The sequence below is a fragment of the Acartia tonsa genome, chromosome 5 (genome assembly GCF_053477335.1).
Source record: "Acartia tonsa isolate MP-2025a chromosome 5, ASM5347733v1, whole genome shotgun sequence".
Lineage (NCBI taxonomy): Eukaryota > Metazoa > Arthropoda > Copepoda > Calanoida > Acartiidae > Acartia > Acartia tonsa.
This window is the reverse complement of record NC_137264.1, coordinates 6,658,618-6,685,162: the sequence shown is the minus strand read 5'-3', so window position 1 is coordinate 6,685,162 and position 26,545 is coordinate 6,658,618. Positions and strand designations below refer to the sequence as shown.

The following is a 26,545-nucleotide window of genomic DNA, read 5'->3' as shown; positions in this document are numbered from 1 at the left end:
AACGTTGGTGATTAGTGTAATAAACAGCCCATTGCCCCTACTCTCTTTGGATGCACACCCTTGATTTATTTGTAAATAACAAGGAAAATGAAATTGTATGTCCTTATTTTTTTTTATTTTAGCAAATGTTCTTTAACTAGGGTACATCTGTACACTGAGAATTTTGGATGATTTTACAATTGACATAGAATCTTTGGGTTTAATGGTTTTCTGTTCATTATTAAAATTTGTTTTTGCTTCGCTACTTATAGATTTATAGATTACAACTAATTTAACATACTTCAAATTATTGCAGTAAGAAAATCTTTAAATAATGAATAGATGAATTTTACAAAAATTTCGGCCCTTTCCTACAATCGCCAATTTCTTAAATACCACAAGAATTTTAATGAAAATTGGTACAATAATCTGCATATGCAAATAATTTTTAATTTAAAGATTATTTTTTTCCATCTCATTTTAAAATATACTAGTGGCTACTCCCCTAGAGGCCTCTAGGGGCACTTTAGGTGGGGGGTGACCTATAAACAGCTTCACTGTAAAGGAGACCCATAAATGTCCAGCGGTTAGTGAGATCCTTCGCTACAGGCAAAAGAAATTTACTACTTTATATAAAAAGATATACAGTCCAAATCATTCAATTTCTTTCATAATGTGTTTCTTTTATTTCTAAGAAATACAAATATCAAATCCAAGGCTGTTATATAGTTTTATTAAACATCAATCCTTTCAAAAACGCACATAACACAAAGATTAACAAGGATGACAACATCCATAAAAGCAAAGCACTGAAACGGTAGGACAAACAAACATTAACACTTGTATATTGTCAGAACTGAATAATCATAATATAAATGTATAAGAGTCAAAGCAAAATTGTAAGTAAATTTGTTGAAAAACTGCTTGATTCAGGATAATGTTTATGGACACACTTACATTTTTAGGACTTGATTATAGAGTTGCTTCGCTTATTACATTAAACTTTGTTGTCCCAGGAATCAATATACCAAAAATCAGATCAATCGGATGATTAGATCACATAAAAATTTGTTGTTAAAAAAGGAAAAAAATCAACATGTTTAAAATGGACGTACGGACATTTTGGTGATGATTATAGAGTTGCTACGCTTTCTAAATCGTACCTAACTACTAAAGGAATCACCATGCAAAATTTGAAACCAATAGGACAATTCTAACATGCCTAAATTAACGAAAAAAGCTATCCGTTACGGACGGACGTACGGACGGACCGACCCTAATTATAGAAAAGCTTCGTTTTTAAAAATATTACTGAAATGCTTCAGACAGATTTTTTTTGCTGGATATTAATTAACTGGTTCTGAACCATATTGAAAAAACACTTCTTGTAGTTTTATAGAAATTGTAAGTCTTAAGATAAATCCATCCCTAGTTGGCCCAAGCCTTCGACTACTCAATTTTCCTATTCATGGACAGCTGTTTCTTAATACCCTAATCAAATAAACATACATATATAGAAGAGAACATTTATTTAATTGTTTAATTTTTTAAGTACTGATTTTATCATGAAAATTGTGTGAAATTGTAGAAACATAGTTGAGACGCCTAAGATACATGGATAGTTGACTTTGGGCCGGGGCATATGTCACATATGAAATATCATTCTCGTAGTAAAATTCATTGCTTTAAAAGAGGTTTGTAAATTTTTTTTTTAATAGCGAATCTTTATAACATTTAATGTCGGTCTGTACGTCCATAACGGAGAAAATGTATTCAGTAAACTAAAAGCTGTTCATTGTTTATTTTTATGACAAAAATTTGTCCTATTTATTGCTTTTTGGAATAGTGATACCTACAACTATTAGGCACAATCTTGAAAAATCATACAAAGTTAAATATTATTATGTAAGAGCGTAATGTGAATCCAGGGTAGGTAGGGGGGATTTGTCCCTCATTCAAGTTGTAGGAAAGGTTATATAGTTACAAATATACAGCTATTAGTGAAATTATTTTTATGATCAATAAATATAAAATCCAAGTATATTCATGTACATTTTAAAAGGTGTATAAAAATTACTTAATAACAGTCTTTTTTGTTCAAAACACAAAGTGACATTGATAATAAGCTTACAAAAGTCAGTAAGGCTGTTGACGGTATATCTGGCACCAGAAGTAGCTGCTACTTGGAGCATCCTGATGTCAGGTATAACTGGCACCAGAAGTAGCTGCTACTTGGAGCATCCTGTTGACAGTTATACCTGGCACCAGAAGTTGCTGCTACTTGGAGCATCCTGTTGACAGGTATACCTGGCACCAGAAGTAGCTGCTACTTGGAGCATCCTGTTGACAGGTATACCTGGCACCAGAAGTAGCTTCTACTTGGAGCATTCTGTTGACAGGTATACCTGGCACCAGAAGTAGCTGCTACTTGGAGCATCCTGATGTCAGGTATACCTGGCACCAGAAGTAGCTGCTACTTGGAGCATCCTGATGTCAGGTATACCTGGCACCAGAAGTAGCTGCTACTTGGAGCATCCTGATGTCAGGTATACCTGGCACCAAAAGTAGCTGCTACTTGGAGCATCCTGTTGACAGGTATACCTGGCACCAGAAGTAGCTGCTACTTGAAGCATCATGTTGACAGTTATACCTGGCACCAGAAGTAGCTGCTACTTGGAGCATCCTGTTGACAGGTATACCTGGCACTAGAAGTAGCTACTACTTGGACCATCCTGTTGACAGGTATACCTGGCACCAGAAGTAGCTGCTACTTGAAGCATCCTGTTGACAGTTATACCTGGCACCAGAAGTAGCTGCTACTTGAAGCATCCTGTTGACAGTTATACCTGGCACCAGAAGTAGCTGCTACTTGGAGCATCTTGTTGACAGGTATACCTGGCACTAGAAGTAGCTACTTCTTGGAGCATCCTGATGTCAGGTATAACTGGCACCAGAAGAAGCTACTACTTGGAGCATCCTGTTGAGAGGTATACCTGGCACCAGAAGTAGCTGATACTTGGAATGTCCTGCTCACTTTACATTGTCATGAAATTAATATTCTCTTTTTATAAATAAGTATATTGAAAACTAATTTTAAGTCGATTAATTAAGAAAATTAATCGAAGCATTATCAAAATACGCACGTTTTTCTTTAACTTTATTTCGTTTTGCATGATACATCTATTGTCTATATTCTTATGTAATAAAAAATCCCTGCATAGACGAGTAAGTTGTTGTGGCCATATAGATATCTGAAACTGCTTCTCTTTGATCAAAGCCACAATTCAAAAATTTTGAAGATTTAACAAATTTCAAACCCTCAAATGTCCCTTCCAGTATAGCTTCGAAACCGATTATTATTCGCTGGATTACATCATAATATTAATACCAGTTAGCTTTCGGAATAAACCTAACAAATTATCGTTTTACTATCCGCGGAAAGATGTCTATAATACGATGCGATAAGTAGCTATATTTTGTACCTCTTGGCATTGTGTACAACTTGCATATTTTTGATTTATATATTCACATATTTGCAAAAAAAAAACAAGTAAACTATAATACAAAGTGTTTAGTATGTCTGTCCGTCTGAAGCTTAAGATCTCGGTAACAACTGAACCACCTAGGTTGTTCTTCATAGGGAATATATTTTATGATCATGTGATGGTTTTAAGCTATTTTCATGTGATTGACCTATGAATATCTACTCAACTATTGACCTTATCCGTTTGTCTATCAATTGCTTTGTTACATTAGTAAATTGTTTTAAAATTTTATGATCTTCTCTACCTGGATGTTTCATGTTGTCAACCTTATTAAAAGCGAATCTTTTCTATGATTAGGGTCGATCCGTCCGACCGTCGGGAAAGGATAGCTTTTCCGTTAATTTAGGCATGCTAGATTTAAACTATCGATTTCAAACTTTGCATGGTGATTCCTGTAGTAGCTAGAAAGCGTAGCAACTTTATAATCGTTACCAGAATACCCGTACGTACATTTTAAACATGTTGATTTTTAATTTTTATCAACAAATTTTTATGTGATATAATTATCCTATTCATAGACGTCCAAAAGGGGGGGTAATGGGGCGATTACCCCCCCCCCTCCCATTTAAAATCTACCCTACCCTGGGGGTGCCGTAGGCACCTCCAACCATTTAGGGGGGGGGGGGGTATTTACCCCCCCCAAACAATTTTGGAGGGGTAAATACCCCCCAAAATAAAAAATCTCTAATAAAAAAATTTTTTACGCGCTTTGCGCGCATTTTTAATACTAAGTTCTTCATAAAATTACCCCCCCAAAAATTTTACCCCGGGGTAAAAATTTTGGGGGGGGTAAAAAAAAATTTTGGCGCTATTCGCGCGCCATTTTACCCCTCCCAAATACGAATTACCCCCCCCCCCTTAAAATTTTTTACCCCCTTCCCAAAAAAAGCTTGAACGTCTATGATCCTATTTATCTGATTTTTTGGAATACTGATTCCTAGGACAACAAAGTTCAATGTTATAAAAGAAGCATCTCTATAATCAAGTCCTAAAAATGTAAGAATGTCCTCAAACATTATCCTGTATATAAGCAGTTTTACAACAAATTTACTTAAATTTTGTTTCGACTTATATACAATTATATTCTGATTATTCAGTTCTGACACTCTACAATTCATTTGTTCCACCATCTTAGAGCTTTGTTTTTTATTAATGTTGTCAACCTTGTTTATGTTAATCTGCGTACTTGAAATACAGGGTAGCAACAAATATTTTAAATATTTGGAAATGTTTACATAAAATAATTAAAAAATATTCAAACAAATAGCTAAAATTTTAATCAAACAGGGATGACAACATTCATAAAAGTCCAACAAACCAACATAATAAAATATAAGAGTAACAATGCATTGAATATTCAACATCACATAAAATCTGAACGAAACTTCCTCATATCTAGGGACTAGGGAATGTGATTCAGACAAACAATTCTAAGTGAAAATTTTCCCACAACCCTCTTCCCTTCTTTCCCTCTTCTTACCCACTTCCCTTCAACTACCACCATGCGTTCGAAGGTTCTTTGACTTTTGTGTCAGAACTTAAATTGGGATATAGTGCATTTCATTACCCTAGGTTAGGTAACTTAATTTCACTTTTCAATCTAAAATGCAGCCGTGTTTGAGAAAATTCGATTCGAAAATTTCAAGTTCAATTTTCATCCCCTAGGGGTTACCACATAATCATGACAAGAAAAGCAAAGATTATTTATTTAAAATTCTGAACAAGTTTGCTTTTATAAAGTTCTTCATAAAACCACTCCTAAAGTGAGTTGATTCATGGCCATTTTTATCAGTTGCTTTGGTAAGGTCACGTAAATTCAGCCTTAAATAAATCATTTACAGAGAGGTTTTATGAAAGACTTCATAAAAGCAAACTTGTTCAAAATTACAAGAAACCTAAATTATAAGAACAGCCATCCGCCAACGAATGGCAGACTCTTTCTAAAGAAGACTTTTTTGAGTTGACCCACAGCAATAAACTATTTAATACTCACCTCCTGGATTTTCTCCCATGTCATTCCCATTTCCCCTGAGTTTCATCCGAAAACAATTTTTTTTTCTTAAAAATTACAAAAATTTGCCTAATTGTAAGTCCATCTATTTATAAATGTCTAATCAAAGCTTGTACGTAGCTTTTATACATAACATTTTAGTTTATTTGATAAATCAAGAAATCAAGATATAGATAGATTTTCCAACGAAAGTTTATTTGATTTTTACTACGTATTATTTATATCTAAAATATGGTGTGCTATAGTTTCCGCTATAGTATTACAACTCAGGGGCGTCCAAGCTTTTTTTTTGGGGGGGGGAGGGTAACATTTTTTTAATGGGGGAGGGGTGAAATGACGCGCAAAGCGCGCCGCAAATTTTTTTACCCCCCCCCCCCCAAATTTTTACCCTGGAGGGAGGTAAAATTTGGTTGGGGGGGAGGGGGGTAATTACCGTAGGCACCCAAAAATTCGTTTTTTTTTGGGGGGGGGGGGGGGTAATCACCACTTTACCCAACCCCTTGGACGTCCTTGTTACAACTGATAAGTATTTGAAAGATACCCGCTGTTGTGGCTTACCACTCAGCTTATCCGCTCGTTGTCAGGAAGGTAATTGGTTCGAAACTCATCCCAATAGAGCTTCATAGCTAATGACGTTATAAATTGTTCTAAATGGGTAGAGTATGGGGAATGCCTTGGCACAAAATCAAAAAGTTGGTTGTCAGCTGAAGACTGTTTGATCATATCATATAATCAAGCAAGATTTGGTTTAGACCATCATAAGATATCATAGTATATCCCATCCTCAATAGTCTTTTTCAGGATAAGTGTTTCATAGTAGACAAAAGACGCAATACCAATAATGACAAACGTTTAAGTTAAGTCAATATCAAGATACTGTTGGGCTGTGGGAATAAACTTCGAAACTGATAGCTTTTTTAGCGGAATTCAAGATTCATTTTTTTTATACAAATAAGCAAAAAATTAGGGAAGCTAAATTTTAAAAATCTTCCAAAATAAAAATATTTAAATATTTTTAAAATGTTTTTGTTTAGATTTATGCACTAATATCCGACAAGTTGGAAATGAAGAAAATATTTTGTTTATTGATCTTTGCTGTGATTGGATATAATTGTATTCCGAGTCAGGTAATAATTATTTAAATAAGCATGAAAGCATCCAAAAAACATTAATTTATGATTATATCTTAAAGTTTTAGTATTAATTAACATTTAATATCGTATTATTAATCTTCTTAAGGCGGGGCTTTGTAATTTGATATTTCAGGAAAGATTGTTTATAAAAAATAATTTAAAACCATGATGTGACAAATATATTAATTTCCTCCAGAATCTGTGTAGCGGTCAGCAAGGTATTAAGAAAATAGCTTAAAACCATAATAAGACCAGTAGGCATGTTCTATAAGGAGTAGAGCCCAATCGGCTCAGCGGTTACTGTGATCTTCAGCTTCAAACAGACGGACAGACAGACATCGTTCTACTTTATTTTATAGATGACATTATTATAGGGAACTATCTACTGCCCGCATGCCGCATTTGCAGAAAAGCATTTGTGCCATAACTGTAGCACAGCCGCTGAAGCAGCCAGAGTTTCCAGGTATACAGATAGATAGATAGTTTCCAGGTATACAGATAGATAAATAGATAGTTTTCAGTTATAGAGATAGATAGATGGATAGTTTTCAGGTATACAGAATCACAGATAGGTGGATAGTTTTCAGATATACATATAGAAAGATAGTTTACAGATATGTAGATAGATAGTTTCCAGGTATGCATATATAGATGGATAGTTTTTAGGTATACATATAGATAGATAGTTTCCAGATATACAGATACATAGATAGATAGTTTCCAGGTATACATATAGATAGATAGTTTCCAGATATACAGATAGATAGATAGTTTCCAGGTATACAGATATAGATTGATAGTTTTCAGGTATACATATAGATAGATAGTTTCCAGGTATACAGATATAGATAGATAGTTTTCAGGTATACAGATAGGTAGATAGTTTTCAGGTATACATATAGATAGATAGTTTCCAGGTATTCAGATAGATAGATAGTTTCCAGATATAGAAATAGATAAATTGATAGTTTTCAGGAATAGAGATAGATAGTCGGATAGTTTTCAGGTATACAAAATCACAGATAGATGGATAGTTTTTAGGTATACAGATAGGTAGATAGTTTCCTTGTATAAAGATATAGATAGATAGTTTCCAGGTATACAGATATAGATAGATAGTTTTCAGGTATACAGATAGGTAGATAGTTTCCAGGTATACAGATATAGATTATAGATAGATAGTTTTCAGGTATACATATAGATAAATAGTTTCCAGGTATACAGATATAGATAGATAGTTTTTAGGTATACAGATAGGTAGATAGTTTCCTTGTATAAAGATATAGATAGATAGTTTCCAGTTATTTATCCAAGTCTAAATAACACATGTTATACAATATCTATCCCAAAATAAAACAACAATCAGATATTAGTCCATTTATTCATAAAAAGCGAGAATAGAAAAATACAAATGTGCAATACCATACAATTAATTACATAAATAAAATCATAAAATCATAAATAAAATCCTTAAAATAGACAATAACCATATCATGCATGGACGAATTTTAAAAACTATTCCAACGAATAAGGGTGGGTGAACTACAAAGGGAGGGAAGCTATGAATAAAAGACGCAAACTGAAAATATCAAACAAATCATACAAAACATAACCAAAAACTGAAAAAACCTGTATTTCAGGGATAAATATTACATAACAGCATATTATTTATCCAAGTCTAAATAACACATGTTATACAATATCTATCCCAAAATAAAACAACAATCAGATATTAGTCCAAACCCAACAAAGCTGGATGGTAAATAAGAATATTAATAATACTCATATGATTAAACACCAGACACATAAAAGATATCTTCCCCGTCCACCCAAAGAATGTATACTTTTTATTTCATTATTCCTACAGAATCCCTTCAAAAAATTGTCAATCATAAATTAGAAAGATTCATAAAAATTACATAAATATTCAACAATACTAAAAGATAACAAATAAAAACATCTTTATTCTAATACAGAAACTTTAGTTCAAAGAAAACAAATTTAAACAAACAAATCAATTAGAAACACCTATTCTTATACTTAATATTTTGATTAGACATAATTAGAAGAAGAAGAAAAAAATATAATCTATGCTAATTTTCTGGATCTCATAAAAATGATCCAGTCAAAAATGAAGAATGTCAATTTTAAACCAAATTAAACTATAAAAAAAATATATTTCTCAAATATAAAGCAAAGTACAAAAACAACATTGAAAACATCTAACAGAATTCTGGTCTTAAAAAAAATGTTCAAAACCTAGGCTGATTTAAATGAACATTTTTAATTACATGTTACTTTGAACATTTTAGAATTTGAAGAAAAAAAAAATAAAAATAATGTGCAGAAAAACTTAATCACAAAGTCAAATTATTAAAAAATAAATAAATAAAAAGGATACTTTTAAAATCGTTATTTTAATAATAATAAAAATATTTTACTGTCAATATTTTCATTTGCATAAAAACCTGTTGATGGCTTTCATAATAATTTGCATCAAACTTGTTGATCACTTTCATAATAATTTGCATCAAACCTGTTGTTGACTTCTATAAGAATTTGCATCAAACCTGTTGATGACTTCCATAATAATTTGCATCAAACCTGTTGAGGACTTCCATAATAATTTGCATCAAACCTGTTGATGACTTCCATAATAATTTGCATCAAACCTGTTGATGACTTCCATAATAATTTGCATCAAACCTGTTGATTACTTCAATAATAATTTGCATCAAACCTGTTGAGTACTTCCAATTACATAAAACCTGTATTTACTTAAACCCTGTTGAAGACTTTCATTTACATAAAACCTGTTGATTACTTCCATTTACATAGAATCTGTTGATGACTTCCAATTACATATAACCTGTTGATGACTTCCATTAACCCTGTTGAGAATTTCCATTTACATAAACCCTGTTGAAGACTTCCATTTACATACAACCTGTTGATGACTTCCATTTACATAGAATCTGTTGAGGATTTCTGTTTACATCAAACCTGTTCGGAATTTTAATTTGCACATAGCCTGTGGACAACTTCAATATACGTCAAACCTGTTTATGACTTCTATATTTGCATCAAACCTGTTGATGCCTTCAATATGCATCCAACTTGTTTATGACTTCAATATATGCATCAAACCTGTTGATGACTTCAATATATGCATCAAACCTGTTGAGAACCTTAATATACATCAAACCTGTTGATGCCTTAAATAAACATCAAACTTGATTATAATTTCAATATACATCAAACCTGTTGATGACTTCAATATATACATCAAACCTGTTGATGACTTCAATATATGCATCAAATCTGTTGATAACTTCTATATTTGCATCAAACCTGTTGATGCATTTAATATGCATCCAACTTGTTTATGACTTCAATATATGCATCAAACCTATTGATGACTTCAATATATACATCAAACCTGTTAATGACTTCAATATATAAATCAAACCTGTTGATGACTTCAATATATGCATCAAACCTGTTGATGACTTCAATGTATGCATCAAACCTGTTGATGACTTCAATATATGCATCAAACCTGTTGAGGACCTTAATATACATCAAACCTGTTGATGACTTCAATATATGCATCAAACCTGTTGATGACTTCTATATTTGCATCAAACCTGTTGATGCCTTCAATATGCATCCAACTTGTTTATGACTTCAATATATGCATCAAACCTGTTGATGACTTCAATTTATACATCAAACCTGTTAATGACTTCAATATATACATCAAACCTGTTGATGACTTCAATATACATCAAACCTGTAAATATAAAATATTAAAATTGTCAATGTTTCCTGCAAATATCAAATCTTTTGAAGTTTCTATTTATGAAACAAATAATAATAAAGCTATTAATTATTCCAGTTACTATGAAATCTGTTGATAATTTCATTTATTATTTATTATTATAACTTTCAATTATTCTAACTAATATCAATTCCGTTGATGTTGAAGTAAAACTTAAAACAAATAATAATAGAGCTCCATTTTATTTGCTGATAAGTCCATTTCTTAAACAAAAAATTTTAGAACTTTTAATTATTCTAATTAATATAGAATCAGTTGATATGCCCATTCCTAAAAATAATTAATAATAGAAATCTCAACGATTTTATTAACATCAAATCTGTTAAAGTTTCCATTTAATTGAAACAAATAATGTTAGGGCTTTAATTATTCTAAGCACCATCGAATCTGTTGATGCTTCCATTCCTTTAACAAATAATATTAGAACTTTCAATTATTCCAAGCAATATCGAATCTGTTGATATGTCCATTCCTTAAACAAATAATATTAGAACTTTTAATTATTCCAAATAATATATACTCTCTTGATATGTCCATTCCTTAAATGAAATAATATTAGAACTTTTAATTATTCCAAGCAATATCGAATCTGTTGATATGTCCATTCCTTAAAGCAAATAATATTAGAACTTTTAATTATTCCAAGTAATAAAGAATCTCTTGATATGTCTATTCCTTAAACCAATGATATTAGAACTTTCAATTATTTCAAAAATAGACTGTGTTGATATGTCCGTTCCTTAAAGCAAATAATATTAGAACTTTCAATTATTCCAATAAAAGAGAATATCTTGATATGTTCATTAATCAAAACAATTAACATTAGAACTTGAATTACTCCAAATAATATCAAATCTGTTGATATATCCATTCCTTAAAACAAGTAATATTAGAACATTCAATTATTCCAATTAACATCTAATTTATTAATATATCCATGTATTTAAACCAAGAATATTAGAGCTTTCAACAACAAAACAAAAAGATATTAGAACTTTCAATTATTCCAAATAATATTGAATCTATAGATATTTCACTTATGTAAAACAAAAATTATTAGAACTTTCAATTATCCAATTTATATCGAATCTGTGGATGTTTCCTTTCCTTGAAAAATATTATTAGAACTTTCAATTATTACAATTAATATCGAATCTGTTGATATTTAATTCCTTAAAACAAATAATATGAGAACATGCAATTATTCCAATTAATATCGAATCTGTTGATATTTAATTCCTTAAAACAAATAATATGAGAACATGCAATTATTCCAATTAATATCAAATCTGTTGATATTTATTTCCTTAAAACAAATAATATGAGAACATGAAATTATTCCAATTAATATCGAATCTGTGGATGTTTCCATTCCTTGACTTAAAAAAAAAAACTCTTAATTGTTTCAATTAATATTGAAACTGTTATATTTAATTTGTTATAACAAATAATAATAGAACTGTCAATTATTCAAGTAACTATCAAATCGGTTGGTATTTCTATACCTTAAAACATATAATGCTTGAACTTTCAATTAATCTTTTTTCTTTTGCATAAAACAAATAATTTTAAAACATTCAATAATCCCAATTAATTTCAAATCCATTCCTTAAACAAACAATATTGAACTTTCAATTAATGTCGAATCTGCTGATATTTTAATTTAAATCTGTTAATATTTTATTATATAATATCGAATCCATTCCATTTAACAAATAATATTACAACTTTCAATTAATGTCGAATCTGCTGATATTTTAGTAACTAAATATTAGAGTTTTCAATTATTCCAATTAATATTGGATAAGATGATATTTCAAAAGAATAACAAAAATAGAATGGCTTAGAAGTTTATTTAAAACCAGAATAAATCAGGATAATTAGATTATTTACGCATTTTGAACTAGTCTAACCCCAAATAACAACATTTATCACGAATATGCATTCTAATAAAAGATCATGTTGAATTAGTCTTGTTGAAATGTACACTACTTATATTCGACGGCACTATATTTTCTTTCTTTTATACCTCTGTTTTTAAGGCAGTACTTTACAACCAATTTACACATTTCAATAAGTGAATATTTTTGACTAATTTTAATTTTATATAGTTGTAATAAGTCTTATAATCAAAAATGTAAACATTTTATTTATATAATTAAGACAAATAATAATCTAATGATAATAAAAATAATAAACAACTTATTTTAGACCAAAACCTTATTAAACAAATTTATTTCTCTAACCTTAAATTTCAGCTGCCGTTTCTTCTGCATCTTAACTCTTTGTCAGATTTGCAGTTTGCCTTGTTCTTTTAGCACTACTATTGCCTAAAAGAAAAACAGACTAAATTAGCTGTATAATATCGTGGCTAACAGAAACTGGTTCTATTGCTACAATTTTGAGTTAAATATCTGCAGAAAACTTCTATAATACGATGCAACAAATAGATATTCTAGGCATTTAATAGATATTCATTTAAAACCAGACAAAACAATAATTTGAATTTGTGCACTATAATAATGTGAGAAAAAGCAACAAAATAAAATTTCTTTCTTTATTTTTAAAGTTAAAAACAAAAATCTTTAAACAACTTATATTCTGAAGAAAAAAAAATAATAATCATCGAAAATAAACAGACTACTAGTCAGGCATGTAAATTTCTTACTCTAGTGTTTCTTTTACTGTAGCCACTAACAAAAAACTTTATTTCAAATGTCGTAGATTTTAATCCAAACCTATATTTTTATAATAATTACATTATATTGTAAAACCGGCTAACACTGGAAACCAAACAGCTCTACACTCAAAATAACATGTATTATACAATTAATCAACCTTAAAATTACCCAAATATTACCCCCCCCCCCCCCCTAGTTTATTAAGAAGTGACACTAATATAAATTGCTATTCTAATATACGTTTCTGCTTTCCTACGAGTAAGACAATTTTTAACCCTAAAACAATTTCAATTTAATCTTGTGTGTATCAATTTTCCATGATATTCAAAATCCAAAACAGATATCAATTACCAAATTGAAATAAGATTTAATAATAATTAGTTGAGCTTTTGAAAAATGGCCCAGGATTAAAACATAAGACAGATACATAACAAAACATTTTACATACTTAATTCATATTAACTTTATATCTAGAGTAAAATGAAAATTTTTAAAACAATTATTTAATAAAACTAAAGCCTTAAACCGAAAATAAACAATGTACTTAAAAATATTTAAATAGATTTCTTGCATAATAAGTTCAATTTTTTAAACAATAGAATAAAATAATATGAAAACTTATCTGTATTTCTTTACATAACAGAAACACCAGATTATAATACCAAACTCTCGCTATGAATAAAAGACGCAAACTGAAAATATCAAACAAATCATACAAAACATAACCAAAAACTGAAAAAACCTGTATTTCAGGGATAAATATTACATAACAGCATAGTATACAGATATAGATAGATAGTTTTCAGGTATACAGATAGGTAGATAGTTTCCTTGTATAAAGATAGGTTGATAGTTTCCAGGTATAGAAATATAATTCCCAGAATGGTAAAAATGTGTGGTTTCTAATCCAATTATTATCCGCTGGATTAGAAATGGTTCTAAGCCCCACTGAAAAATCATGTATTGTATTGTAATTCAAACAATTTTCCACAAATAACAAAACAAAATTAAAAAATCAATACCAATTCAATTCGCTCGTGCCTCCGATCCCTTGAAACCAACTAAACTGGAATTAATATTGTAATATATCATTTTATTATCCGCGGAAAGCTGTCTATGATACGATGCGATAAATAACTATTATATTATAGAAATAGAATACCACAGAGTCATGTAAATGATGTGCTGTACATTCCTAATATGAACAGAATTCAATGGATTGCCAGAAGATATGACAGTGGATGTAAGTCATTTGATAAACAAGGATGACAACATCCATAAAAAGAAACCTTCAGAAATAAAACAATCCACAATAAAATTGTAGAAAATAAGTGGTGTAAAAAATCAACATGTTTTGACATTCCTGTTAATAATTGTAATGTTGCCAGGCTTTCACAAAAGTACTGCGTTGACACATAATAAATCATAATTAAAATTTCAAAATCACTAAACGCTGCGGATGTACGGAAGGACTGATTGTAAAAAAAGAATAGCTTGTCCTTATGCTAAAGTAACAGGATGTTTTTTTGTCTGTTGGTCTGTACCGAAGAATATCGCTTACCGCTCAACCGATCGGGTTCTCTTTAACAGGGTAGCTTCTCATAGGCCCCGGGAAGGTTTATAACAACTGCTTTGGGAAAGAGTACCACTACTCTCCCAAGATAAATCGCCCCTAGAAATTAACCCCCTCACAAAAAATAAATATTTTTTTAAAAACTAAAAATGGGTTTTGGGATTCAACTCCCCCCTCCTCAAGTACCCTTAGAGGCCTCTAGGGGCGTAGCTGGTAGTAATAAAATAAAATCTAAACACCGAATTACAAATATTTAAAATTATTTTTTAACACTTGTATTACTACACTTTTAGTAAAATCATGTGTTGCAAGGCAATATGTCCACATTGTTTGGCAGTGCAGGTAAACTTACTAAAGAGTAGGTTTGATTCTTCACATTTTTTATTTTTAAAAAATATGTTAGAGAAAATACTAAAGGGGGGGGGGGGTTAATGCAACCATCTCGTAATCAATGTATAAATGGCACTTAGAATTCGAATTTTGATCTGGAATTTTGTATGAGTAATCCTTGGTAGGTCTATTTTCCCTAAATCGAACAAAAAGTTGGAAAAGTAGCGGCTAACGGCTGGCGGCTCAGCCATTTTTGGGCTATTTTCAAGGGAAATTCATCACGAAATCTATCTACACATAATACTCTTTTCCGCTTTAAAACGTTTTCAAATGGTTCTAGCCGGTAGTTGCCGGTACTAGAGATCTAAAATATGTCTTTTTGTATCATTTCACATGATCTAAAGCAAAAATATGTTTCAAAAAGTTGATTCCTACGTAATTTAAGACATGAGCCGTTAGCAGTTACTTTTTCAACCTTTTGTTCGATTTAGGGAAAATATACCTACCAAGGATTACTCATGTAAAATTTCGGATCAAAATTCGAATTCCAAGTGCCATTTATACATTGATTACGAGATGGTTGCATTAACCCCCCCCCCCCCCCCCCTTATTTTTTCTTTTTCAAATTAAATGTAGCATTGCAACTTCTCTAAATTGATATACTATTACTTGTATGTTACATCAGATTTTCATATACTCTAATAAAGTGATACTCGCAGCTGGCTAAAATATCGATACTCCCCATCAACTCCTTTTACTCCATCCCCTACCCTTCTACTGGATAAACGAACTTCACAATGAATATTTACCACATTAGCAAGTTAAATTGAAGACAAATTTTTCACTATTGATATTTCTACGTATATCCTATTAATTTTATTCTTACAAATTGGAAAAAAATATTTTCTAGGAAATTTCAGAATGCTGATTTTACTTGTCGCATGTTATATCAGGGAGAGGTAAATTAGATTTTTCATGTTATAAATAAAGATATTTAGTAGTTAACTAATTTACTTCACTTAATTATCTATCTAGTATTAAAACTATTTTCAAAAAAATAGGGTTTGGCCGGATATCCAGCCGTTTTCAATATCATACCGGATACCGAATATTAAAACTATCTGAATACAAGGTATCGGTCCATTTTCAATGTCCGGCCGGATACCGGATATCCGGCATTAGAAATCAGCCGGATATCCGGTATTCGGTATCCGGCCCAACCCTACTAAAAATATGAAATACCACTCCGTTATAAATCTTATTAAACTGTGCGGGTTCTAACAATGCGGGGTTCTTCTAAACTTTACTTAACCTAACCAAACCTGAAATAAGGATAAATAGAACCTTTTATCAAACAATTAGTTTTGAGTCCCAATGCAACTTTTAATTTCTAGATGTGTGAGTTTGAGCATGATTCAGAAAATTCTGGACACTACTTCTATCGCCAACTTCGATGTGGAAATCAACAAATGTAAAACGCTGGCTTTATAGCAGCTGCCCCACGAGAAAAAAATTTTTATATTATACCATTTACAGTAATTATAGATTTTAAAAATTTGTATTGTGTACCTAAATTTTATGCCATGGAAATAAATTCATTCTTATCTGTAGAAATATTTTATTTACTAATTCTGTATTTATATTTTTAAAAAAAATCATTTTGTAAAGAAGCTGTTTCGGTACGCATGCCTTGCCGTACACGAAATCTTAATCTCCAAGCCCTCCGAATGACCAACATGTGAATGTTTACAAATGTGTATTTATTACCATGAAAACGGTGCATCTAAAACAAAAATATAAAAATTAATAACATAATATTAATGGTTTATTATTTTTGTATATCGAGGTTGCGTGATTTCAATTTAATTAAAAATATAAAATTTCTAAAAAACTTTAAATTGGCACGAAACATATTAAATAGCATCAGAAATTGATAATTTTAGGTTCAAATGATCAATAAAATTAAGGAAAATATTCGTATGTCAAAAGTTAGCAGTTAAATGGTCTATTTGTTGAAAAATTAATGTTTTAAATTTCTTCGTAAAAATATACCATACTACACTTATTATTAAGAATTAAAGATAAATTCTTACCACATTATACGTCAAACTAAGCAGGAAGGCTTATTTGAGATCTTCCACGGATTAGAGCGCATGTATATCCATCCAATACATTATTTTTATTCACGTAGCTCTTCACATGGGAATCAACAAGGAAAAAATGTGCGCGCCTTTGTTTGTTTACAAGCTAAGCGCGGAGATAGTTAGGAATGCCGCGTAACACACTCATTCTCTGGTATAAGGAAAAGGGAATTAATGGGTTCGAACTTGCCAGGGAATACAAGAAAATCATTCCAACACACACCCGTCTAGTCACTGGGAATCGAACACAATAACTCATCTTAACATCATGCGTGCAGACAGTGTCCACAAAATCACAATCTCATAACGCATAAATTACAAGAGTTTAAAATGGCATGGCCATCAGGCCTAAAATTAATTATGGTAACTTACGAACACCACAATAACTCAAACCGACTCCACTACCACATAAGGATAGGAATAAGGAATGGGAAAAGCATTCAACATTCATGAAATGCACATTTACCACTCACACATCTCATTAATCATGGCCTCATAATCTCAATTAAAGTTAGAATTACAGACCATGTAATTGCGAATACATGAATTAATAATCAATAGTACCTAAACTTTGATTAGGTACCTACATAATAATAGGCAAATGATTTTTATATTAAAAATCGCATCAATAATTAAATAATCAACTCAAACTTTTAATCAAAAGAAAGAAAGATTAAATAATGACATTTTTTCTACTAAATCTTTTTGCTAGAAAAGAAAAATAGAATTTTCATAAAAAACTTCTCAAAATTAAGCATTTCTCCAGCGGAAAAATACTCGGCTTACATCTAGACATTCTTAGATAAGATAGGTAAATCCTTAAATCTAACATGTTTAATAAAATAGATACTTAAATCTAAATAAAATATGACTGTAAAAAAAATCATCAAACATCGGAAAATTAAAATTTCATAATTTTAAATCTTCGTGAATCAAAATTGCGTAAATAAAATTGCAATTGAAATATGCAAATTAAATTACCAAAATAAAACAAAAGCTCAATTATAAGAAAAGAACTTCTTTAAATGCTGAGTTTGCAATTTCTCTCTGTTTTAAGAAGAAAGCAACTTGTACATATTCATACAGTCAAAATTAAGGCAATTTGGGGCCTCAGTTAGAATGTACCCCTCAAGATACAAACTAACCAATCTTTCAAATATTAATAATGCCATGTTCCAGCTATCCTGACGGACGTTATGTCTTTCCATCACAATTTTTTGATACTGCATAATTTCCGACAGGATTTCTGGCGCAGGGCTCCATCAACTGAAAATAAACATAATTAGTGATGTTTAAATCAAATCAAAAATTAAAAGAATCATGAATAATTCAAGAAACTTTAGAATCATCAATCAAAGCAATCAAAATAAAATCATCTTATGCTTTAGTTTTGCCGTTCTGTAGTATGTCTGGCCGAGGTAACAGAGCTAAGATACACTATAGAGCGGTCTTATTAAGCTTAAATCTTCGAACTCAAAGAATCTACTTAATTCAAGACGAAAAAATCTGCATTTTTCTTTAGGTACATCGGTTAAAAGGTAAATAGAAATAATTTTAATATATATGTAATATTAAATTATCTATGTGATTATAATAAATCTTAAGAAATATTTATATGATGTAAAAAAATCTCATTGTGTTACTTTTTTATCATATCGAATTTCAATCAAACGAGTATAAAAATGTTCGTATTTGCGTAGGTACCTAGGAAAATTTCCGCGAAAAAAATCCCTGGTCCCGGAAAGACTTAAATCATTGAAAAAACTTGCGTAAACGTATAAATAACTTAAGTTTGCATTTCAAATGAAAAAAATCTTGCGTCGATTTGAAAGTTTAAACGAAATTGAGTTAAGATTTGCGTTTTTTGTCTTTCGAAAAAAATCTGATAAATCTACCGTAAAATAAAATTCAAAGTTAAACAAGAACGATACTTATACTAAACTTTGGGTAGATTGATCTTGAGCAGACGTCTTGCGGAAGTCTCGTTACTCGTGGCGGCTGCGTCATCTGATAATTTGAACTTGCAAACCACGGTCCTCCCACCTGGGCGCACTTCTTCCACACGCCCCAATCTGAACTTCTTCATCAAATTTGTGCTATCGTCGATCAGCACCACGTCTCCCGGCTCGAGCAGCACCTTGTTGCTGCGCCACTTGACGGACTTGAGTAGCTCAGGCATGAGCTGCTCCTTGTACACCTGATGGAACTGACGGGTCAACTCCTCCAAGTTCTCCAGCCTCCTGGTGATGGGCTCTTTACAACCTGTCTCAAAGGTGCAGATTGCATCGTTGGTCCTGCCGCCTAACAGATCAGCAGGTGAAATTATTCTCCAGCAATTGACGTCATCTCCTTGGGTGGCGTAGGTCAATGGCTTAGAATTCAGGACTCTTGCAGTCTCAGCACACAACACCAATAAATCATTGAAGGTTACAGTAGCACCAGCCAACTTCTTGTTCAACACACGCTTGACCAGCCCAACCTGCCTCTCCACAGTACCCACGAACGAGTGTGCTGCGGTGGGCACCAGATGCCATTCAAAATGCATTCGGGTATCCTTCAAAAGTTCATCCATAATTCGCTTGGCACCGGCCATATTGGTGCCTCTGTCTGTGGTAACCCTTCTAGGCATATTGTAAAACGCCTGAAGTTTTCTCAAGCCGACCAGCACGGCTTCAGTTGAATAATCAGTCAACACATCAACAAACACAGCCTGTGTAAATCTACAGGCCACAATCAACAACCAAACTTTGTACTTGGTCTTGGAACTCCTGGTACCAACGCCAGGCTTCGTAACTTCGATCGGCCCCGCAAGGTCCATATGCACCTCCTTGAAGGGCATAGAGGGCTCGACACGATCAGGCAGAATATTAGCAATTGCGGGACTCGAACGCTTGGCATATTCAATGGAACATGCAGCACAACTCTTGACCACTTTCATAGCCTCCATGCGGCCATGTGTGATCCATGCATACCTGCGGCTTTGCGCCAACGTCTTACGATGGCCTCCATGCCCCAATTCATCGTGGGACTGTTGAAGGATGAGCCGCGCCAGCCTGTTGTGGCGGCTGAGCAAGACAACACCTGGGCTGTCCTTCATAATCTTCCTGGGGCCTCCAGCAGCGGCCTCAAGAGCCTCATCTCCTCTCCCGGACATTTTCAATATTGTAAATGTCCTAAGAGGATAACATCCATCATGACCTACAATGGGCCAACAAACCTGGACCTTGTGATGATAAGGTTGAAGGGAGTCGAATTTCCCCTCGGCGTCCATGGTCATCTCCTTCTCTTGGTTGAAGGAAGTCAAAAACAGGTCACAAACAGAATCCATGTATGTATTTGTGAAAGTATAGTTCTCATAATGCTTAGAACTATCATTGTTGCTAACATCATCCTCAATTGTTGTAACGCCACGTTTCTTGATAAGCAGCGTTTTAAAGCAGTTGGCAGCCTTAAGAACTGCGGCTACAGTCCTCCTTGCCTGCCTGTAGGTCCTTCTTGCCAGGGACCTCCAGAAATCATTGTCCACTACCTGTGTGAACATTACCTTGAGCTTCGCCATCTTGGGATTTAGCTCGCTCTCGGGAATGGATGCATTTACCTCACCCGCCGTCTTAACGGGCCACTGGTCCTGTTCCAGGCGCAACCAGCTTGGACCTTCTTGGTATGTAGATCCAGGTTGTACATCCTCAATCGTACACAAACCACGCGTTGCCAGATCGGCAATGTTGTGCTGGGTTGGAACCCATTTCCAATCTTCAGGGCTTGTCAACTGTTGTATCTCAGAAACACGATGACTGTTAAAAACATTTAACATAACACTGTCACTGGATAGCTGAGCTAGGGCACAGCTGCTATCACTAAAAAATACTTTGCCAGAAATGTTGAAAGGTAGAGCTCTGGCTACAGTATCCACAAGCCTGGCCAAAATTAGACAACTAAGCATTTCTAACCTTGGTATAGACTCAATCTTCACTGGTGCGACACGTGACTTGGCGCAACACAAAACTACATCATATCCTCCAGGAACTGGCCATCTCAGGTAGGTGATGGCTGCATAGGCCTGGTTAGATGCATCGCAGAAACCAACAAGCATTGGAAGCCCCAACGGCTTATCAGGGACCATCGAACGTCTGAACGACACATTTCCAAGTGCCGAACGGTCCTGGAGGCTGGACACGAGCTCCGACCTCAACTCTCCAGGTATAACATCATCCCAGTTACATCCATGTATGCAAACTGAGCGCAGACAAAGCTTGGACTTAAGCAGCAATGGCGCTGCTAGACCCATTGGGTCATAAAGTTGTTGCACAATTCTCCAAACTTCACGTTTAGTTATCAACTCAGGTAGACTTCTCCAGAGATCCTCCAGGTCCAGATCCTCTAGTAACTTTCTACCCTTAATCTTCTCGCCGTGGTTGGCTCTGACAGGTAGGAACAACTTATCCTGTTTAGGGTCCCAAACGAGGCCCAGAACTTTTACACTGTCAACATCATCTCCAGAATAAACAACAGATTTAAACTTGAAATTGCCAGGTGCAATCATATCCTCCAGCTCTTGGACCAGCTGGACAGCTTCAGGTTTACTGTTATGACCGCTCAAACAGTCATCCACGTAAGTACAAGTCTCCAATTTGACCGATGGAGGATCTTGATACAAAACAAATTCAGAACTGAGTGGTTGCTGAACATCTCTCCACACATCCTGCTGGGCTACAACGTCACAACCTCTAATCTTCTCAGATCCATAAACATCTTGAACATCCTGCTGGGAACGTCCACCAAAAATACGACCAGTGAGTCTGAGGGCGGTCACGGCCATATCTCCAGCCAAGGCCTCACCAAAGTTGATGGTTTTGGTAAGGTAGACCTCTGGCTCTCCATCAACTGTATCAGCGAAAAAAACACGTTTCAGCTGAGAATCTTCATAGGTAGCTAATAATGAATTATAGAACTTCTGAATATCAGCCACGAATGCACACTTAAAACTTCTGAACCGGATAAGATTGTGCATCAGAGTATATAATGAAACTGGGCCGTCCATCATAATACTATTGAGGCTTAGCCCCTTGCAGCAGAGGCTAGAATTAGCGCATATCCTCAACGGTGTGGAAATAGACTCTTTATATGCGCAAACTAGGCTCGAGTAATACACGGGCTTAGTATAAGCTAGGTCTTTTGGCGAAGCTTTCTGATACACTCCACGAGACACAGCTTCTTGGAACACTTGGCAGAAGGTGCTGTATTCACCTTTTTTAATCATTCTCTGCCGGTCACGTAAGCAGATCTTATAGGCCTGCTCTGAATTGTCAAATAACACACTTGGCGGCTGCTTGTAGGGATATGAGGCCGTCCAAATATGGTTCTCAAGATCTAATGTCAGACCTTCTTCAATCAGCTGCCGCTTACGCACATCCAAGGCGGACTGCCCGGCAGCTATGGCGGCGCAATGACGGCAGTTCTTACAACCGCTGCACATTGATGGCGGCTGTATTCCCAAACTCTCAGTACTCAGGAACTCCATCTTGCTGACCTCCAACTTCACAGCTTTACAGGCGACAGGATTAGCAACAGTCCTGCCATCTGCAGACACAACTAAATAGCCTGTACCAAATAAGCTTCTGTACAGTCTAGAATCACCAACCATTTTATCTGCACACGGGAACATAGCTGGTGTTAAATGGCCGATTAAAACATCAATCTTGCCGTCGACCATAGAAAAGTTATCAGGCTTCATGTTGAAAATGTCGGCGGCGGCTGTAGGATCAATAGAACGCAACCCTTCTTCAGTACCAATGCTGGGCACTACCGCCGCCTCCAGAATATGTGAATTCCGGTTGCGGTCAACCAAACAAATCTTGACTGTAGGACATGCTTGGCTCTTTCCATCTGCCAGAGAAATAGTAGCTGTGCGACCAGTAGATGGCAACTCTAACTTCTTGGCAATACTTCTCGAAATCAACGTCAAATTTGCTCCGCTGTCCCACATGGCATTGACGGTGACTTGACGTTTGTCAGCCGCCAACGCCGGGACCTGTTGCAACATCAGCATAAAATTGTTCTTGCTAAACAATTGTGATTCATACACTGCCGCAACTTGTCCACTAGCAACCGATTCATGTAATAATGAATTATGAGGCTGGTTGCAACTGTCAATGGTGCAGCTGCCAAGCTTATCGGCTCTGGGACAATCGGCCACCCGATGCCCTTTTTGTAAGCAGAGCAAACAGGCGCCTATCTTCTTGATGAAGACCTTGCGTTCAGGAACAGACATATCCCTAAACTTGGAGCACTTGAACAACAGGTGATCAGAGTTACAACCTTCCGACGGGCAAGGCTGTTTCTTCTTGGTCTTAGCTGGAGACCCAGGTTTACCAACGGCTGTAGCTGCGGCCGCAGGATTACCTTTCTTCTTGGAGGGGGTGTCTACATCGAATGAACACCTCATCAAAATGGCGCCACGCTGTTCCTCTATAATCTTCAACAGCTTAGGAATATTTGGGGTATCCATTGAGCCCAACGCCAGGTTGAGCTTGTCCTGGAAATCACGTGGCAACTTTTTGGATAACATTTCCAAAAGAATAATGGTCAACCACTGGCTTGTGGTGACTTCCTCATCATCATCATCCTTAGTCAGCTGCTCGAGCTGGCTAACTGCACCACCAAACTCTGCTAAGACTGTCACAATCTGGTTGGAGTCCGACGGTTTAGGCTTCTTCTCCCATTGGTTGAAAAGGCAGAGCATCTGACGTGTTTTGGACTTAAAACGTGCGTCGAGGTAAGCCCATTGAGATTCATGTGATTGAATCTGAATTAACTGAAGTCTCAACTCTTTATTTTTGCAGACCTTTTCACTGCTCAACAATAACTGTAAATATGACGGGTCCTGTCCTACGGTAAGCTTTTTAAAATTGTCCTTGAAACTTACGTAGGCTGACTCTGAGCCGTCAAAGCTTGGAAGAAGACGTTCGTCGACACGATTCATATATCCTGGCGTGAATATAGAACCGGTGCCGAACTGTGGTGTGCCAAACGGCGACACAAATGGCGATGCTGTCGAAGCACCCGCCGTCGTTGTAGGCGGCTTCACAGGTTCAAGCTTAACCTCGGCCAGCCGTTTCATCAAAGCAGACAAAGTGTTTATAATTGGTTCTGGTAAGGGAAAGTATGACCCTTTAATAACTTTCACAATCTTTATGCATCGATCATATAGTTCAGCCTTATGGTCAGGCAAATTATCACCAACTAAATCAACAACACTTTGAATGTCACTGAGCTCTTCCATAGCATCTAGAGCATCTTTCAGAGCGTTATAATCCTTTTGCACAGTAATTATATTAGAATAAATGTCACTAAACTCCTCAAGCTCTTGGATTCTCACTCCAAGCTTGCTAAAACCGACCATAATGCTATCGAATGTCTCGAACTTGTCATGGACAAGGATTGACTCCTTAGTGAAATGTCTAACATCAAGCTCTGAAGATTCACTGACCAACTTCATCACTTTATTTAGTTCACTGGTTAGGGCCTCGACGGCTGGGCGCAGCCGTAGTCCCAGTTGAGCGCCTTTATTCTTTTTAGGACCCATGATTGTCACAATAATTAACTGTACTGATTACGATTATAATAGTGTGTGGTAAGGTATCACAACCAACACATTCACAAAACTTCACAGATATTTTCTTAGCCGCATCTGTTCTGTCTCGTTTTCATTATTTCGGTACGCATGCCTTGCCGTACACGAAATCTTAATCTCCAAGCCCTCCGAATGACCAACATGTGAATGTTTACAAATGTGTATTTATTACCATGAAAACGGTGCATCTAAAACAAAAATATAAAAATTAATAACATAATATTAATGGTTTATTATTTTTGTATATCGAGGTTGCGTGATTTCAATTTAATTAAAAATATAAAATTTCTAAAAAACTTTAAATTGGCACGAAACATATTAAATAGCATCAGAAATTGATAATTTTAGGTTCAAATGATCAATAAAATTAAGGAAAATATTCGTATGTCAAAAGTTAGCAGTTAAATGGTCTATTTGTTGAAAAATTAATGTTTTAAATTTCTTCGTAAAAATATACCATACTACACTTATTATTAAGAATTAAAGATAAATTCTTACCACATTATACGTCAAACTAAGCAGGAAGGCTTATTTGAGATCTTCCACGGATTAGAGCGCATGTATATCCATCCAATACATTATTTTTATTCACGTAGCTCTTCACATGGGAATCAACAAGGAAAAAATGTGCGCGCCTTTGTTTGTTTACAAGCTAAGCGCGGAGATAGTTAGGAATGCCGCGTAACACACTCATTCTCTGGTATAAGGAAAAGGGAATTAATGGGTTCGAACTTGCCAGGGAATACAAGAAAATCATTCCAACACAGAAGCATTTTAGTTACGTGTAGAACAACTCGATTTTAATTCTGTTAAAAAATGAAAAGTAAATAATATATTTGGAAAAATTTTGTAGAATACAAGATTTATATTAAAAAAAATTACGTTAAGCAAAACATTAAGGTTAAGGATAGAAAAGCCACTTCTCAGCTAAGGGACTAAGCCTCAGATTTAAAACTGCTTTGATGCTTTGCAAAATATTATTAAGGAGGGATTGAGATATTTTGGTCAGGTTTAGACTTCCAGCTGATGTTTTATATTGTAAAAAGGTTGATTTCCTTACAGGCGGCTTACGAGCCCTGGGAGATGTAGGTTCTTAGACTATGTTACAGAGTAGCTACGCTGTTGACAAGACTCATTTTGTCTATCTAATATTTAAAGAAACCTACGATTAATAGGCTATAATTGTGGAGAAAATTGGACATTCAAGTGGTTCCGTCTCAAATTATAAATTATTTTTTATAAAGTGGTACGATTTTTTGTTGACCGTTAAAATCTCTGTTAAAGTTTAAACACTTAACTGATTGAGGTCTATCACTATATATTTTAAAGAGATTTTACTGTACCCTTACTACCCTAGATGCTAGAGGCGGAGTCTCTCCTTCACAAGTACGTATGATAAAAAATTCAAAACATCAAAATATAATACATGCAAAAAAATTACATTTATTGTTCATAATTACAGGATGCAATGTCAAAAATTGCACCTGACCTTTAATAGATTTACTGCTTGTCATGTAAAATAAGATAACAATCAAATTTAACAAGTGCTAATAAATTTACAAAACTATAGTTTTTATAATGCAAAAAAATTAATAAAAATTTTAGTTTTAAATAAGGCTCTTAACAATGATGGGCTTAATATTTAGAATTGTTCTTTTGGTAATGAGTTTTAAAGTAT

The 26,545-nt window shown here is 34.1% G+C and overlaps 3 protein-coding genes across 3 annotated transcripts; 1 reads left to right on the top strand and 2 right to left on the bottom strand.

The window, feature by feature from the left end:
* Nucleotides 1-1,544: 1,544 nt before the first annotated feature.
* On the top strand, nucleotides 1,545-16,765 carry LOC145318618 (uncharacterized). The gene is made up of 7 exons (XM_080160009.1): nucleotides 1,545-1,673; nucleotides 6,570-6,662; nucleotides 7,043-7,131; nucleotides 14,342-14,433; nucleotides 15,057-15,105; nucleotides 16,004-16,052; nucleotides 16,488-16,765. Exons 2-7 carry the CDS (start codon nucleotides 6,600-6,602, stop codon nucleotides 16,566-16,568), a joined length of 423 nt encoding a protein of 140 aa, XP_080016135.1. The 5' UTR covers nucleotides 1,545-1,673; nucleotides 6,570-6,599; the 3' UTR covers nucleotides 16,569-16,765.
* LOC145318617 (uncharacterized) lies at nucleotides 16,766-24,123 on the bottom strand. Its single transcript, XM_080160008.1, has 2 exons — nucleotides 17,187-24,123; nucleotides 16,766-16,876 (listed from the first exon to the last, which is right to left on the bottom strand). Exon 1 carries the CDS (start codon nucleotides 23,974-23,976, stop codon nucleotides 19,171-19,173), a length of 4,806 nt encoding a protein of 1,601 aa, XP_080016134.1. The 5' UTR covers nucleotides 23,977-24,123; the 3' UTR covers nucleotides 16,766-16,876; nucleotides 17,187-19,170.
* LOC145319912 (uncharacterized) lies at nucleotides 24,090-25,624 on the bottom strand. The gene is made up of 3 exons (XM_080162314.1): nucleotides 25,366-25,624; nucleotides 24,160-25,055; nucleotides 24,090-24,122 (listed from the first exon to the last, which is right to left on the bottom strand). The coding sequence occupies exons 2-3, from the start codon at nucleotides 24,817-24,819 to the stop codon at nucleotides 24,090-24,092; spliced, it is 693 nt and encodes a 230-aa protein (XP_080018440.1). The 5' UTR covers nucleotides 24,820-25,055; nucleotides 25,366-25,624.
* Between the last annotated feature and the right edge of the window lie 921 nt (nucleotides 25,625-26,545).

Excerpts from the sequence above, each read along its gene's own strand:
- LOC145318617 (XM_080160008.1), bottom strand. The coding sequence starts at position 23,976 with ATGCTCTGCCTTTTCAACCAATGGGAGAAGAAGCCTAAACCGTCGGAC.
- LOC145318618 (XM_080160009.1), top strand. The coding sequence starts at position 6,600 with ATGAAGAAAATATTTTGTTTATTGATCTTTGCTGTGATTGGATATAAT. Across the intron at positions 15,106-16,003 it reads CACATTGTTTGGCAGTGCAG|GAAATTTCAGAATGCTGATT; the intron begins GTAAACTTACTA and ends AATATTTTCTAG. Across the intron at positions 16,053-16,487 it reads GCATGTTATATCAGGGAGAG|ATGTGTGAGTTTGAGCATGA; the intron begins GTAAATTAGATT and ends TTTAATTTCTAG.
- LOC145319912 (XM_080162314.1), bottom strand. The coding sequence starts at position 24,819 with ATGGGTCCTAAAAAGAATAAAGGCGCTCAACTGGGACTACGGCTGCGC. Across the intron at positions 24,123-24,159 it reads ACGGCTCAGAGTCAGCCTAC|GACAGGACCCGTCATATTTA; the intron begins GTAAGTTTCAAG and ends AGCTTACCGTAG.